General features: G+C 55.1%; 2 protein-coding genes across 2 annotated transcripts; both read left to right on the forward strand.

Moving 5' to 3' along the window:
• Positions 1-1181: 1181 nt before the first annotated feature.
• VTN00DRAFT_9749 (uncharacterized protein) lies at positions 1182-10778 on the forward strand (the record flags this gene model as incomplete). Its single annotated transcript, XM_069436738.1, has 6 exons — positions 1182-1450; positions 1519-1776; positions 1843-2003; positions 2067-2249; positions 3978-3989; positions 4120-10778. 6 exons carry the CDS (start codon positions 1182-1184, stop codon positions 10776-10778), a joined length of 7542 nt encoding a protein of 2513 aa, XP_069284348.1.
• A 1208-nt stretch (positions 10779-11986) lies between these two features.
• VTN00DRAFT_9750 (uncharacterized protein) lies at positions 11987-13570 on the forward strand (the record flags this gene model as incomplete). The annotated part of the gene is made up of 1 exon (XM_069436740.1): positions 11987-13570. The coding sequence occupies one exon, from the start codon at positions 11987-11989 to the stop codon at positions 13568-13570; it is 1584 nt and encodes a 527-aa protein (XP_069284349.1).
• Between the last annotated feature and the right edge of the window lie 2322 nt (positions 13571-15892).

Below are 15892 nucleotides of genomic sequence, written 5' to 3' on the forward strand. Positions count from 1 at the left end.
CATTATGCCATACCGGATGACGATCTCCCCTTATCTCTAGGCATGTGTGCTATTAGCGGATAGCGCAATGGAGGGTTTCTAAAATTGTCCACGAGGAGGCCGTTGTGCAGGACATGGCAGGAACCAGAATTGTGTCTATGGGAGCAGCACGGATGACCGACTGTATGATCTGCTGAAGTCCATGATGACATCTGGGCTCTGTTTGACTAAGAGGCGCTTTTTAGACGCATGTGTGTACTAGAATTTTCTTTTCCACTACGTTTATTCATTTCTGACTGCATTCCAAGGTTACTACGAGCGCTGAGTACAGAAGTATGTCATTTGATACGGTCCCATGCATCAAGAGGACGCATGGAGGACTGGGAAACAATGGCTCGATTCGTAATCGATGACACTGAGAGAGTTCACGTCTCCATCAGGATTCTAGAACCAGGATTGTTTCTGGAATATGCCTCAGGGACTTCTGGTACGGTCGTCTCCACCAAGATCCGAACCTTACCTAAGCTTCCGAGCGAAGATAACCGAGCAGGGAAAAGACCGGCGCAGCTGTCAGGGAGAATTTCAAAAGGTACACACGCAACCAGGAGTATGAAGTACCCCGTGCGGGCCGTCATAAAGGGACTTGGCTGCATATGCATTAGCCATGTTTCGCAGAAGATTCTATGAATAGCAGGATCTTGCACGCGAAGGGTATCGATCGGCACCGATCGCCCGAGACTCCCGACGCGCCACAGTCCGGCGCCACGTCTTCCCCTGAATCTGGACTGGCCGGTGGGCCGCGCAGCCAATGACAGGCGACATGCAGCGCACCTTGCGTCCAGCGGCAGCCACTCCCGGGCTTGGCCACTCGTGACGCCCCGGACACGACGCTGGCCCAGGAGGTGGTGCCGTGGGCTCTTGTCAGGCATCTCGCCCTGTTCTTCTATCTTTCTCCACATCCCCTCTCTCTCCTTCTATTCATAAGCTGTTGTATCTGGAGCCTGTTTGTCTGAGCTCTTCCTTTCCTTAGTCTTTCGTTTCCAGTGTCTGGATCCCTTTCTCTCCTTTCTCTCGTTTTCTTCCCGGACCGGTCCCCTCTTTCTCTATAAAACGCGTCCTCATTCCGTTCCCTCATCCCTCTGACGACGCATTTCGAACCTGTTGATCACAGTCCCGAAGACAATCGCTACTCAGTATTCGCAATGCGTGTCACAAGCCTCCTCTCAATTGCCCTGGCAGCTGCGCCAGTTGTCTCGGCCGCAAACAAAACCGCTGGAACTCTCGGCTTCTCATTGGGCAACAAGAACCCAGATTCAAGCTGCAAGACCACGAAGGACTATGAGGCCGACTTTGACGCGCTGAAGGAGCACTCTACCCTCGTTCGTACGTACTCGGCCAGCGACTGTGACACGGCCCTAAACATCATCCCTGCCGCCAAGGCGAAGGGCTTTAAAGTTATCCTGGGTGTCTGGTACGTTTGTTACTTCCGTAACCATTCCATTCGAGCATGGTCACATACTTACGGGTAGATACCTGTAGGGCTGACTACCCGGAGTCGTTCGACAAGGACACTGCGGCACTGAAGAGCACTGTCCCTGGAAATGAGGATGTCATCGAGGCCATCACCGTCGGCTCCGAGGCCCTGTACCGCGGAAACTTGAACGGCCAGCAGCTCTTGGATAGAATCAACCAAGTCAAGGCCATGTTCCCCTCGATCACCATCGGCACTGCGGACAGCTGGAACAAGCTCGAGGACGGCACTGCTGACCCTCTGATCCTCGGCGGCGTGAACTACTTGTAAGTTTCCATCGCACCGTGCCGTTGCAAAATATGGCCCTACAGAGCACTAATTTTCCCGTACAGCCTTGCCAACGCCTTTGCCTACTGGCAGGGCCAAGACATCAGCAACGCTACCAACACCTACTTCGATGACATGTCCCGGGCTATCGCCCACATCCAGAAGCTCGCTGGTGACAGGGCTAAGGACATCCGTATCCTCAACGGCGAGACTGGCTGGCCAACTGGTATGGATATTACTTGCTTTAAGTTAGTAATCTAGAGACGTGCTAACTTGGTTCTACTTTTAGACGGTGGATCGGACTATGGTGCCGCTAAGGCGAGTACCAAAAACGCTCAGACCTACTACCAGCAGGGCGTCTGCGGTATGCTCGCCTGGGGTGTGGACGTCTTCTACTTCTCGGCCTTCGACGAGCCATGGAAGCCAAAGAGCACTGGTGACAACGGCAACGCTGCTGACGAGACCCATTGGGGTATGTACACTGCGGACCGCAAGCCCAAGTTCCAGGCCACCTGCCCTCAGTAAAGGGTGTGCGCCACTCGACATTTTCTTTCTTGGATTGTAAAACGCGGTCTGCGTGGTCTTCTAGGGTAGCAATTTCATAGTAGGACATGGGCATCTTATCTGATCCTTATATATTGATATCTATGTCTTTTCTTCTTTTTTCAAGTACCCGATCTGGCAGCAATATAGCATCGGCCGCCTCTGGTTAGAGACTTGTATTATATGGACATTTTGTATTATTATTGGAACTCAAAGGGAGTCAATAATATGGCATTTCCTGGATAAACAAATCGGTCTGTTTATTCCAGCGTCGCCTCTCCGGTCTTTCTGCTATCTGCTGCGAAGGCACGTCTACTAGAGAAACGCACATGATCCAGGTTGCGATCGCGGTGATCGGGATACCGGTGGTCTGGATAGAACATCCTGATTAGGCAGGCAGCCCTAACTAGGATACAGGGATGATTGGGAACAGTGTGAGCGTGGTGAGTCAGAAAACCGGACGGATCCGTCGAGGGAGTCTTTGACCGGATATTTATTTCACATGAGGGATGGATGAAAGCATCTGGTAATGAAAGAAGCACGGACGCAGGGCGCATCAAAAGAAAGCGAGCATCTGGGGGACGGATGTTGCGGAAGAGTAACCAGCACGATCTCACTGACAGCGCTGGAGGCCGTGCTCTGATGCTGCACGTCACCCGATTGACATCTGGGCTGGCGTCGATAAGGAGGAGTAATCGATAACTTTTCTTTGATGGATCGTCGGGGGCGGTGGGTCTGCTCAAGCCGACGGGATACTCCGTATAGATGGACACCACGTCGGTTGCTTACCACGTTCACCTGCAGCACATATCCTCGAACGGGTGGAGGGGAGGAGCAGGATGCAGGCTGCGACTGATCTCGTGCTGCGGTGAATGTCCAGCACATGTACGAAAGGCGGGGGGGGGGGCATGCGGTGTGGGAAGAGGCGGAAGAACATAACGAAGACGGCGGTTCCTGCCCGTGCTCCAGGTCGGGGTTGACCGCTTTACCGCTTTTACCCCTGAACGCAGACACGGGCCAGCGCCGCGCGCATCCTCCACGAGCGCGATAAAACGGTCGAGGGAGCGGACAACATATCCATCGCACGGCGCCTGCCATGTTAACAACTCCCGTAGATAAGATCGTTGTCGTAGCAGCAGGTGTCCCTGCAGCGTCTCGTCCTCACCTCCAGAATGCAGGACGAGCGCGTCGGACGTCGATCGCAGAGCTAGCGTCCTTCCTGCCATCATCTGCAAGGCCCTGCCGCTCGAGTCTCCCGCTTAGCGCTCGACCGCTACAGAGCCCCAGCGCTCCTCGACAACCTTTTCGGGCCTGACGTGCCAAAAAAACATCTCTTCCTCTTCCCCATCCCCATCTCCATCCCCCGTCGCGCCGTCTCTCCCTGCTGTCCGTCGCGTATGCGCCATGGTTCAAGCTCCCGCATACCCAAGGTTCCTGTGATATCTGGTTGTTTACTCTGCCCCCTTTTCCCCTTATTCTCCCTGCTCCTTCGCACGTACCCCAGCGGCCGTAACGACCGCTTCGTGTTATCCCGCCTAGGATCGCTCGCATCCTGGCTTCCTCTGCAAGGTGGCTACCATCTGCTGTCGGGTCTGACTTCCATGCTCCAACATTCCGGGCGATAACGGGCGCGGCAAGCAGGTGCTTGCTGCAGTAGGCGACACGGAAGGTGTGTACAGATTATATAGTCGATGCCGTCCGGGCACAGTCCACCAGACCTTCTACCCGCTAGTTTTATATAGACGATACGGTGTAGTGAAGCGGGTCCCAGCTTCAAGCTAACAGACATGTGTTGCTAGGTCTACGTTCCTCCGCTTCCTCTGCCATTTCGGCGACTTCGCCGTCTAGTCTTGCCCAGCTGTCCAGCCTTCGCGACGACTCGTACCTGACCGTGCCGCCGTTTATATCGCGTTCCACCACTCCGGGAGCCTCGAGCCTCCTGGCCGTTGGATCGCCTGGCCCGCAACGTCGGTCGACCCCGATCCCGCAGACACTCCCTGCCCTCCCGAAGTTTCGCGGAGCTTGGGACTCGCTGTCCTCTTCCCCCGAGTACCGCAAGACCGAGAACGGCACCTACTACACGGCTGCTTGGGGATCGCCGTATGCAACACCGAGTCCGCGCGAACCACTGAGCCAGCACGCCGGTCGAGGCCGTGAGTCTGGAGACAGCTCTCCAGTCTCGATGCAAAGTGGCCACTATCTCGCATCTGGAACGAGCAACGCAGATTCCCTGAGGAATTCTTCCGGGCCGGGTCAATTCGCCAGGCTACTGTACGGCTCTCTGGGCCGTTCGACTGGGGGAGATCTACTGGGCAGACAGAGAGGGAAATCCATCAAGGACTTCACAGAGGACTGGATCAATCAGTACCTCTCAGGTCAGCCGAGGACTGAGCGTACCAATTGGTTGAGCGACGATTCGAGCAGCGAAGCCCCGTCATCCGTCACCGCGAAAAATCATCTCACCGCCGAAGACCCGTCGGACGGGTGGCTTGGCCTCGACGACGATTCTCGCGGTGGTGACGAGGATCCTCTGAGGACCCCAACGGTCGCTGATTTCGCGGGACAGAACGCAAGGACTGAAATCCGTGAAACTGGAATTGACCGTCTGAGAAGGCACATCTCACACCAGAGTACGGACACGCTCAGGCAGGAGGATTTCTGGGGCTTTGCGTACGACAAGGAGATCAAGCTGCCCAGCATGTCCGACAACAAAGATACCCAGGGTTCTGTTGAGGGCGAATCAAACAACAAGCCTGTCTCGCCGGTCGAGAAGCCTTTGCCGCCTCCACCGCCCGTGGAGGCTACACAGGGGGATGCCTCGACACGGCAGCCTGCAGAGGCCCCCAACGAGCAGCCAACAACGGCTGCCAAGAAGACAGCGACCAGCAGCACTTCGTTCCAGCGGCCAAGGAAACGAGTTGTCTGGCGCGGAAAAGCGTGCATCGTCGCCCTGCCGCTCGAGGATAAGAGAGGAACTCCCGAGTCTGGATATCGACTGTTGACTTTTGCCGACATCGAGGAACGTTTGAAGAAATGGGAAGACGAAGGATACGACACCCGGGGTTTCAGTGTCTGCACACCAGAGAACCCCTTTGAACCTGTCGAACATGGCGGTTTGAGCCGGCCGGATTTCCCTGACCCTGCCGAATTAAAGGAGGAGTGGAAGTCTGGAAAGTACTCGATCAACTTCCCCGATCAGGCGGAATGGGACGCGTATGTCACCTTCCTCAAGGAGGAGAAACTTCGCGCTTTGGGGGTGTCACTGGGCGCTGATGAGCCGCAACCCACCATCTCTCCCGCCCCATTGTCGATCAACCATATATCTCCTCAGTTCCCAGGGCTCATCGCGTCTCCGCCGATCCCAACCTCTTCTGCAGCGAGCAACCCGCTCCTTGCGGGCAATCTGTTCTCTCCGCACTTCAACCAATCTGCAAACACAGGTGCGAATATCAGTTCTTTGGCTTCTCCTGCGCCGCAGTTCGGTGCCCCACAGCCCTTCTTTGGAGCGGATCAGAACCTGGCGACGTTCCCATTTCAGTTTCAACCTACGCCTCCCGCCCAAGGTTCTCTCACTCCTCAGAGTTTCTTCAATGTGCAGCAAGCAGGTGTGGCTTCCACCCTCGCTGGCACCCTACCAAACTTGAGTTCCATTCTGTCACCCGTTTCTCCTTTGAATGCTGACGATTCAAACTCTTTCCACCCAGGGCTGAATGACATTCTGGGCCCCCGGAAGGATCCTCATGACCAATATGGTCGTGACCAGCAAGATGGGATCCAGCACAATCAGCGTTCGCAATCGATCATGCCCGAGAGGAACATGGAGCCAGAGAACTTCCAGACCTCCCAGGTCGAGATCGCGCATCCTACGCCTCGCGGTCATGGCCACAACCTCAGCGAAACGCTTCAGAAGGGACTTGACCGGTTGGATCAGGCTGACTATCACCTGGAGGAGTCGATACAACGACAGTTGGATGAAGACGACAGGGAGTCGAGCAAGAACAGATTCAATGGCCCTGACCTGTTGAACTCTCGATGGGCGATCCCAGAGAAGGGCTCGCAGCCACCTCAGAAATCCTCTCAGCCGCACCATCGTCTCTTTGCCGACCAGCAGTACTTGGACGACTCGGGCCGTGACGGATCTGAGATCTCTACAAACCCCAGCCTCTCTGGTACGCCTCACGGCCAGAACCAAGCTGCGAACCATGCTCCCTGGCACAAGCCTAAAAACAGCGCGAACTCGTTCGCTCCTGGGCACAAGCCTAAGAATTCCCTGTCCGGTCTTAACGTCGAGGCAAAGGAATTTGATCCCACAGGCTCTTTTTCGCCGACAAATTTCACTTTCCAGGGCAACAACAGTTTCCAGCCCTCTGGATTCGACAGTTCATCCATCTTCTCTCCCGCTTCATCAATCTTCAAACCTGCAGTTCCTTCGGCTCCTACCTTCAGCGTCACAGCTCCTGACTTTGCTCCTCCCAATAACACCAAGCAGGAGAACGGTTTCGGTGGATTCAAGTTTTCTTCCGCTTCATTCAATGTGGAAGCCCCTGTCTTCAATCCAGGAAGCAGCGTGAACTCCGCCAATGGATCTGAGGCACCGGGAAGCAACAAGAGCAAGATCTTCGGCGATATTGACTTCTCCCAGATATCCAAGCCTACCAAGAGATCCAAGGCTATTCCCATTGTCAGACCCGATGACAGCGAACGGGACAAGAACAATGAGAAGAAAGAAGATGATGCTAGCGGATCTGGCGCTGGCGCTCGCCAGAAGCGTGTTCGTCGTGGCGGCGAGGACGATGACAAGGAGCCCGAGTTCGCTCAGCCTCTGACTGAGACCGCTCAGACCCAGTTGCCTCAGACCTCTGGTACCTCCCATGCGCCAGCGGAGGGCAAAGAAAATGCGGTGCCAGGAAAAGAAGAGCACAGTCCCGCGGAGAAGGCCCCGGCAGTCGTTGCTGAGCATAAGCCTGCGGAATCGAAGGGAACAACGGTAAGCGAGGCTTCAACTTTGAAGTCCGCTGAAGCCAAGGAAGGAGACGGGGCCGACGTAGAATTGTCTCTAGAGAAAGAGTCCAGGGAGGGAACTGACAAGGCTGAGCCCGCTGCTCGGAAGGAGACGCCTCAGCCTGCTAAGGAGCACGTCAATGAAACAAAGAGCTCAGTGCCATCCCATCCACCGAAACGGTTTGCGTTCCACCCTTCTGTTGCTGAATTTGTTCCTGCTACCGCATCAGCAAAGATCACACCCGAACCGCCAGCGAAGAAGAAGCCTGAAGGTCTCATGGCTTCCCGTTACGCGGTTATCAGTCCTCCGGCTTCGCCTGAGAATGAAACCAAGCCTCCTGTTCCTCCCAAGGACACGAAGCGGGTCGAAAAGGCACTGCCTCCGATGCCTGCTCCCCAGTCACAGCATGCTGCTCAAGATGTGGAGCACGATTCTCCCGACGAACAGGAGCTCAACGCTGTCATGGAGCAGCTAAATGGTGACGACTTTAATGTCGGTGTCGAGAGGTTGAACACGCCTCATCCCGCTGAGAAAGTGCCAGAGCCTGCTGAGGAGCAGCCACAGATCCCTGTAGCGAATGGGATCCGAAGCGAAGCTCCAAGCCCAAGCCCCAGAAGAGCTCAGGAACCGGTTCTGCAGAACGCGCCTAAGCTTGGCTCGGAACCAGAGTCTCGTAGCCTCGTTTCAGGCGTACAGTCCTCTATTCGCCGGCTGGTCAACACCAACGAGCATATCAGTGATTGGGACAGTGCCATATTTTCTGGTGAGGATGAGAAAGTGGCCAACCGAAGCACGTTCTTTGACACCCACGTCACCGATGTTCTCGGAGCCGCACTGGAGGACCGCCTCAATCCTCTTGAGCAGACGTTGAGCGTTATCCAACACACCATCGCGTCCCTTGTTTCTCGATCCACCAGCAGAGGACCATTGAGAAGTGTCTCCGCCGATATCGAGAACAGTGACGCCGACGATGAGGATGAGGAGGCCAACTCTTCACACAGGGACAGATCGCCGATTGCTAGGAGAGACAGAAAGCTGGACAAGCTAAAGGGCGTCTTCTTGGAAGCTCTTACAGCTCACCAGTTTGCTCTGCAGGAACGCGCGATGGCACCCAGCCAAGACCTGTTGCTGCTCCAGCAAAACATTGCTGAACTCAAGGCTCTCACTGAAGCACACAACTCACGGGATCGAACGAGCGATCTCAAGGGTATGATCGAAGAGGTCGTCGCAACACAGTTTAAGCTGAATGCCCGGAATTCAGATACTGATGAGATCGACGCTGAGAGCCTCAAGCTTCAGCTTGATAGTCTCAAGAGCATGTTGAGAATGGCCGATGAACGCGCTGATCAGCAGTACCGAGCGCAGAGAGATGCCCAGGATTCTCTCGCCGAAGTCCAGAGGCTTCTGAAGATTGCGGAAGATGATGCTGCTCACCACCGTGAGGCTGCTCAAGCCGCCCAGGAGAAGCTGCGTCAGCTCCAGGAAGAGAAGATCCCCGAGTTTGAGAAGATTCAGAGGCGGTCTGACGCTCTTGCACAGCAGCAAGAAACTCTTCAGCTCACGCTTTCCGAGCTCTCTTCGAAGAATATCTCCCTGGAAGGTACTCTTGACGAATACAGAGTGTCCAATGATCACTGGAAGCATGAAATCGAGGATGTGAAGGCGGAGAACAAAGAGCTTCGTTCCACTATCAACCACCTGAAGCTGCGCATCGAAGACAGCATGCGTGCCAGGCAGGCTCTCCGTGGCAAGTTCGATCGTCTGCAGGACGATATGATTACTGCCACTCGGGACATCGCCCGCGAGCAGGCCATGTGGCGGAAGAAGGAAGAAGATCAGAACGCCAGATACAATGCTCTTCGTGCTGCTTACGACAGGGAAGTCAAGCTGCGTGAGAAGATGGAGATGGACATCAGCGAGCTGGAGCAGCAGGAGAGAGAGGCGGCCAAGTTGAAGTTTATCTTCGGACAGTCTCAGCAGGAGAACGCGAGACTCGAGGAGCTGGTCGCCACTTTGAGACAAGAGAACCACGAATACCAGCTCAAGGCTGCCCGCTTCGAGCGTGAATTCAACGAAGCCCGCGAGAGCAGCCGTATCGAGGTTCAGCGGACGAGAACCTCATTGGAGTCCGACGTCGAGGCTGCCAACAACCAAGTCAACTACGTCCGCGCTGAGCTCGAGGCGCAGATTTCCCGTCTCCAGAGCCAGCTTGACAGCGTCCGGATGGATGCTGACACTGCCAAGGAACGCTACGAACTGCTGTTGGAGGAAGCGAAGGAAGCCAAGGAAGCCGCTTTGAATGCAGCGCTCGAATCCAAGGAGATCGCCCTTGAGGAGCAGCGCAGGATGCACGAGAGGACTCTCAATGACCTCCGAGAACGACATGCCCGTGCATTGCACAACTCCTCGGAGGACAAACAGCGTATTGAGGCCAATCTCATGGAGCGACTGGCTCTGTCTGATGAGAAGGTGCAGCACTATAAGGATCGGGTTGAACACCTCGAGGAGAAGCTTGAGATCGCCAAGTCCGCTGCCCGTGCCGCTGCGCAGGCCGCCCAGGAAGCAGCCAAGGGGGCATCCAACTCTGCGCCTTCGCACCCAACTTCGCCGTCGATGTCCTTCAGCAAGGGCTCCATGGTCCCCGAGAAGATCTCTCCTCAAGCATTGCGGGAGTCTATCCTCGTTCTCCAGGACCAGCTGCAGCAGCGCGAACAGCGAATCGAAGAGCTCGAGCAGGAGCTCTCCGCCGTCGACAAGGATGCCCCCAACAAGCTCAAGGAGAAAGACACGGAGATCAACTGGCTCCGGGAGCTGCTTGGTGTTCGTGTCGATGACTTGCAGGACATCATCGACTCCCTTTCGCAGCCTTCCTTCGACCAGAACGCTGTCCGCGATGCCGCTATCCGCTTGAAGGCCAACCTGCAGATGCAGCAGCAGGAGAAGGAGAGGGCCATGGCTGGTGGCCAAGCCTTCCCTTCCCTGGCCTCCATTTCCAGTCTGGCTTCACCACGATCTTTCCCACTAGCGGCGGCTGCGGCCTGGGGTAACTGGCGCAAGACGAGAGAGAACTCGGTTACCTCAAACCTCTCCGAGCAGACACCTTCGAAGTCAAGCAACGCAGGAGGCTTCCTGTCGGGGCTGCTGACCCCACCAAGCTCGAACGTGCGTCACACGCCCACCAATGCGACTGCGTCGACTGGGGGGCGACGGTATGCTGAGAGTCGACCATTGAGAGGGTTCAACTCCCAGCGGTCCTTGTCTGCACGTCAAATGGACAGGATGCCTGCGCAGGAACCGCCGACGACGCCGCCTCTTCTGCGGAGGTCGAGTTATGATCACGATGCCGAGCCGCACAGCTTCACGAACGGCGATTTTGGGGACGATAGCGAGGACAATGTCGTTTCCCAGTCGCCCAAGGACGTTGTTGACGGTCCTTTCGGACCACATATATCATGAAAATATCATGAGATTGATTAAATGCCCCCTTTTCCTTTGTTATTCCGTCATGTTTTATCTGAAGACACACTCTGGAGGTAGATATCTGAACAAATTGCCTGGAAATTTTTTGAGTAGCGATATCTGCCTCTCTCCCTCCAAAGTTTACGATGTCGTCGATCTATTCTGCGTTTTGTTGCTTGTACTGTACCATCATACTTACGGCATAGCGATCACGATCTTTGTTCTATTCTACACTATACCTCGCGGGGTTCGGTTCGAGGAATCGCACCCTCTTTATTACTTTTTGATAACGAAAGATCTGTTAATACCCTGTCACTCTTTGAACACACCCCACGCATCTATTTTCTCATTACCCTTACCTCTTAAAACTACACCCTCCTGTACAGTAGGTACTAAATGATTTCACGTACCAGAACAGAACACAGATGCACTACCCCCCTTTCTCTTCTAATTTGAGACCCTTTTTTTTCCGAGCAGATTAGAGCCTAGCCTCAGGGATACCCCTTTTTGATTCTGATTCGATTCGCAGCTTGACTTGCTTGCCCCCTTTTATAATTTTGTTGCTAGTCTAGGCATCTAATTCACCCCACTCCGAGAGAACGAGAATGAGAACGAGAATATATCTGTTAGTCAGTCTGCGATGCGATACTGTTGAGAAAGGAAAACGCTCCATTTGGATCAGCTTGTAATTGGGGACTCATGTAGATAAGTACATACGTCGGGAGGCCTTCTAGATATTTTAGTGTTACTCTGCAGGTTGTGTGCGAATCCATCAGTCGTTGGAAGTCCTGTCGATGGCCTCGTCCGTCAACTCGTTCCACAGCGGGGTCCGCCGAACGCATGGCATGATGTCAAATCCCCGTCACGCCACGGTGACTGTGGAGCATCCGGGGTCGAGCAGAACAGTGGAATTGCATACCGCATACAGTATCAGCGTTCATGGTCTGATGTCTGAATACATCGACAAAGGCGTGTGGTAGCAATGGTGCTGGTCTAACTGATATATATACATATGCATACACATGTCCTGTGCTACCAGCAAGAAGTACATGGACCGCCGAACACGAACAACTTTGACTGTTCTGTCGCTTTCGATTCTCTTCTCAACCCCACGATTCCTAATTAAAACTAATTCCATTGCAAATCGTCTAAACATTATCCCTCACCTACTAGCTACTACTACCACCCCTACGCAGCATGCAAGCATGAGCACAACCACACCACAAAGACAATCCGTCATCGTCATCGGCTCCGGCCTCGCCGGCCTCTGCGCCGCCTCGCAGCTCGTCCTCGCTCACAACGTCCCCGTCACCTTACTCGACCGCGCGCCCCGCCCCGGCGGAAACTCCATCAAGGCTTCCTCGGGGATCAATGGCGTCCCGACGCGCTTCCAACCCCAATCCCCCGTCGATCTGAAGGACAGCACGGACCTGTTCCTCCAGGACACGATCCGCTCCGCGGGGAAGGCACTTGCAGATGCCGGGTCAGCGGACCGCGCCCGTCGGGAAAAGCTGATCTCCACCCTCGTAGGGAATTCCGCATCTGCGGTGCACTGGCTGGCGGATGAGAAGGGGGTGGATCTCAGCGCGGTCGCGCAGCTGGGTGGGCACTCGAGACCGCGGACGCATCGGGGCAAGGGGGCCAGTCCGCCCGGTAGATCGATCGTGAGTGCGGTGATGAATAGGCTGGATAGCAGTCCGCTGTTTGAGATCCGGACGGGGTGTTGCGTTACTAAAGTCCTCCGTCGTGAAGAAAACGACAATGGTGGGAATGGGGAGGTCTGCGGTGTCGAATACACCTCCACCACCACCGAAGAAGACGGAGACGGCAACACCAAGACAGAAAAAGGGACACTATACGGCCCCGTGGTCTTCTGCGCCGGCGGCTTCGCGGGCGACACGTACGGCATGCTGGCCGCCTACCGCCCCGATATGACCGGTCTCCCGACGACCAACGACCCGCACGAGGGCGCGCTGCCCTTGCTGACCTCGATCGGGGCGAAGCTGGTCGATATGGACCGCATCCAGATCCATCCGACGGGGTTCGTCGACTGGTCCTCCCATCCGGGGAAACAGGTCAAGATCCTCGCGGCGGAGTCGCTCCGCGGAGCGGGTGGGATCTTGGTCCTCCCTGATGACGAAGAAGGACGGGGAGGGAGACGATTCGTCGACGAGTTGGGAACGAGACAACACGTCACGGAGACGATCATGAAAGTCGCGAAGCCCATGACCGACATCCCCCCTCCCGAAGACGAAGGTCAAGGCCAAGGCAAGCCTACGGCGTCAGCACCACGACAATGGCACGTCCGCCTCGTCCTCGACGAAGCCTCCTTCGCGGCCGCCGGCTCCCACGCCGACTTCTACCGCTTCAAGGGCCTCCTCTCGCCCACCCCCATCAAGGATCTCGGCCCCGCGGCGGTCGAATCGCTCCGGGAGTACGCGGACGTTGTGGCGGGGCGGAAGGCGGACCCGTTCGGACGGACGTCGTTCGGGAACTGGGCGCTGACGGCACCGGAGGAGGTCGGGCCCGAGACGGTCGTGTATGCGGGGGACGTGACGCCCGTGGTGCATTTTACGATGGGGGGCGTGGTGATCAATGAGAGGGGGGAGGTGTTGGGTGATGGTGATGAGGGTAGGGTGATTCCGGGTCTTTGGGCTGCCGGGGAGGCGACGGGCGGGCTGCATGGGGATAATCGGCTCGCGGGGTCGTCGTTGTTGGAGTGTGTGGTGTTTGGGAGGATCGCGGGGGATGAGGCTGCAGCCTTTTATAAAAAGAAACAGAAAGAGTGAGAGGTGAGCGGTCTGATTTTTTTTATTATGTACATATCTTGGTAGGATATATATCCCATTCATGCTTTCAAAATGATTTCTTCAAAGGATCCACTGTCTCGATGTTTGTCGTGACATGTGCATAGCGAGTAGTGACCAATGAGATGCTGTGGTTGACTTATCCGATGGATCGCATCATGGTTCCCACTCTCCGCTGGTTTTCCCGGTGGGAAAAGGTATATTGTGATCTAGCTTGAAGATACCAAAGAAACATCTTTCAGGACATGCTGCTAGAGTGAAGAGCGAAATATCGATGCATCATTCCATTGACCTATCTAGATACATCCGTAGAAAGAGTGCAAGCTGATCTCATCCCATTCCCTTCCACCCAATTGTCGGTTGTCATACGTGCGTGAACCCATGGCACCTCATGTCCCATTCCCTGAGATTGATTGCTTTGCAGCCCTTTTTGTAGATCAACGATCGAGGTGATATCGTCTTCCCAGCATGGTTGGCTCGTTCGTCGGGAAGGCGGTCACGTTGGCGGATGTTCGGTCAGGAGCATTGCGTCATGGATATCCATCGATCGAGGCCGGAAACTCAGGTGGAAAACAGAGTGAAGGTGGAACGGAAAGCAGCCATCGGGGAAGATTTAGTGCTGTTCGAAAGGAGCATAGTCAGCCAAAACCAAGTTATCAAAAACAAACGTATTCACGACCGACAAATGATGGAGGCGGCGGAAGATGACACAGGAGATATGGAGCAGCAAGGGGAGAACGGGAAGAACGAAAACAATGGTGACAGCTTACGCTGCACTTGTCGCAGGAGCAGGAGGCGCAGTTGCCAGCGCAGCAGTTGCAGGAGCAGGGAGACATTTTGATGGTTGGTTGGTTGGATAAGTCAAAGACTTGAGAAAAAAGTTGTTTAAGTGGTGTGATCGGTTGTTAAGGCTTCTGAGAATTGCTTTGATCTGACGATGAGAAAGAAAGATCAGTTCAAGGGGGGATCGAGGGGGTATTTATGTCTTTCCTGGACCTCGATTTAAACGGCCGCCGACTTAGCCGCCTCCCTGATGGAGGGATGCAGGTGTATGACGTGGGGAGATAGCTGTAAACTCCAAGCTTCCCTGTTCGACGGCAGCCCCCACATCTGCGCGGGAGGAATGACCAGGCAAGTTCGTGCGATAAGGTTCCTCATTGGTGACATGAACCGCCAGTATCAAAATCCATGAGGTCTCCCAGCGGGGCTTGGAACGTGCACGAGAACCAAGCACCGATATAGGGCCATATCCACGAGTCCATTCGACTCCGGGATGAGCGGCAAAGCGGGATGTCGAGACGAGAATCGGAGCAGCCCGCAACATTCGTTATACCGGATTGGGTAGATGAAGAGAAACGTGCATTATCGGGGAGGAGATCGCAGTTGCGATCCGCTGTGTGGCCGCTTTGTCGAGATGTGCCGTATCACACGAGGGTCCTAAGAGCTTCGTCAACTGTGTCACGGGCCCTCATCTGGATGGCAGCCTGGCATGAGAGCTCCAGCCGAGGTGGGATGCGAGTGGCTCATCATCCATGCAGCCCACGCTAATGCTGAGAGTTGGACGAAGTGGAGCGAGTGGTCCGTCGAAGTTTATGAGGCAGATGATATGGGGCATCGGAGATGTCGAACGTCGTCTCATGCTCCGCCGAGCCTGCCAGTGACCCCTCGGAACTAGCCGCGAAGTTTCAATATCAAAAATAACTTGGAGAAGACGTCCATAGATGAGGAACTGCCGGGCCAGGATATGGGCATCCCAGATCTCTCGCGAATAGGAGGCATAACGTCACATGACTGCAAGATATGCAAATAGGACGATTCGGAGGTCCAGTCGCTGGATGGCCGTGATTGTGGACATGAGCCCGAAGATGGGGTGTATCCTGGCCCAAGGCCCCAGCGCCCAGTGGGAAATAATAACGCAAAGCGCGGCAGCGCGACACAGACTAGGGTCAGCCCTTGCGAACCATCTGACGGCGCCACACCCAACAATGACATCCATGAGTAGACCTGGGATATTCTGCCGCTCGGACCGAGGCCAGGTGTTGCTATATCATATCCCAATAACGAAGTAACTCCGTGGGGGATTGTTTCACCCTCGTAAAAAATTTTTTTCTTCGTAGGCGCTGGGATAGTTGGAAGGTTTCGGCATTTGCTCACCCCACTCAGGCCGACGTCCTGGTCTCGCAACGCACCCTGTTCATCGTTTCATATCGCCAGTCAGCTGAATCTTATTCTATAACCGACTCTCCTTGTACGTAACACTCATACAAACAGATTGGGTGTCAGTGCTCTTACCTGCTCGAATGT

Source organism: Thermoascus crustaceus (assembly GCF_041956765.1).
Source record: "Thermoascus crustaceus strain CBS 181.67 unplaced genomic scaffold VTN00scaffold_8, whole genome shotgun sequence".
NCBI lineage: Eukaryota > Fungi > Ascomycota > Eurotiomycetes > Eurotiales > Thermoascaceae > Thermoascus > Thermoascus crustaceus.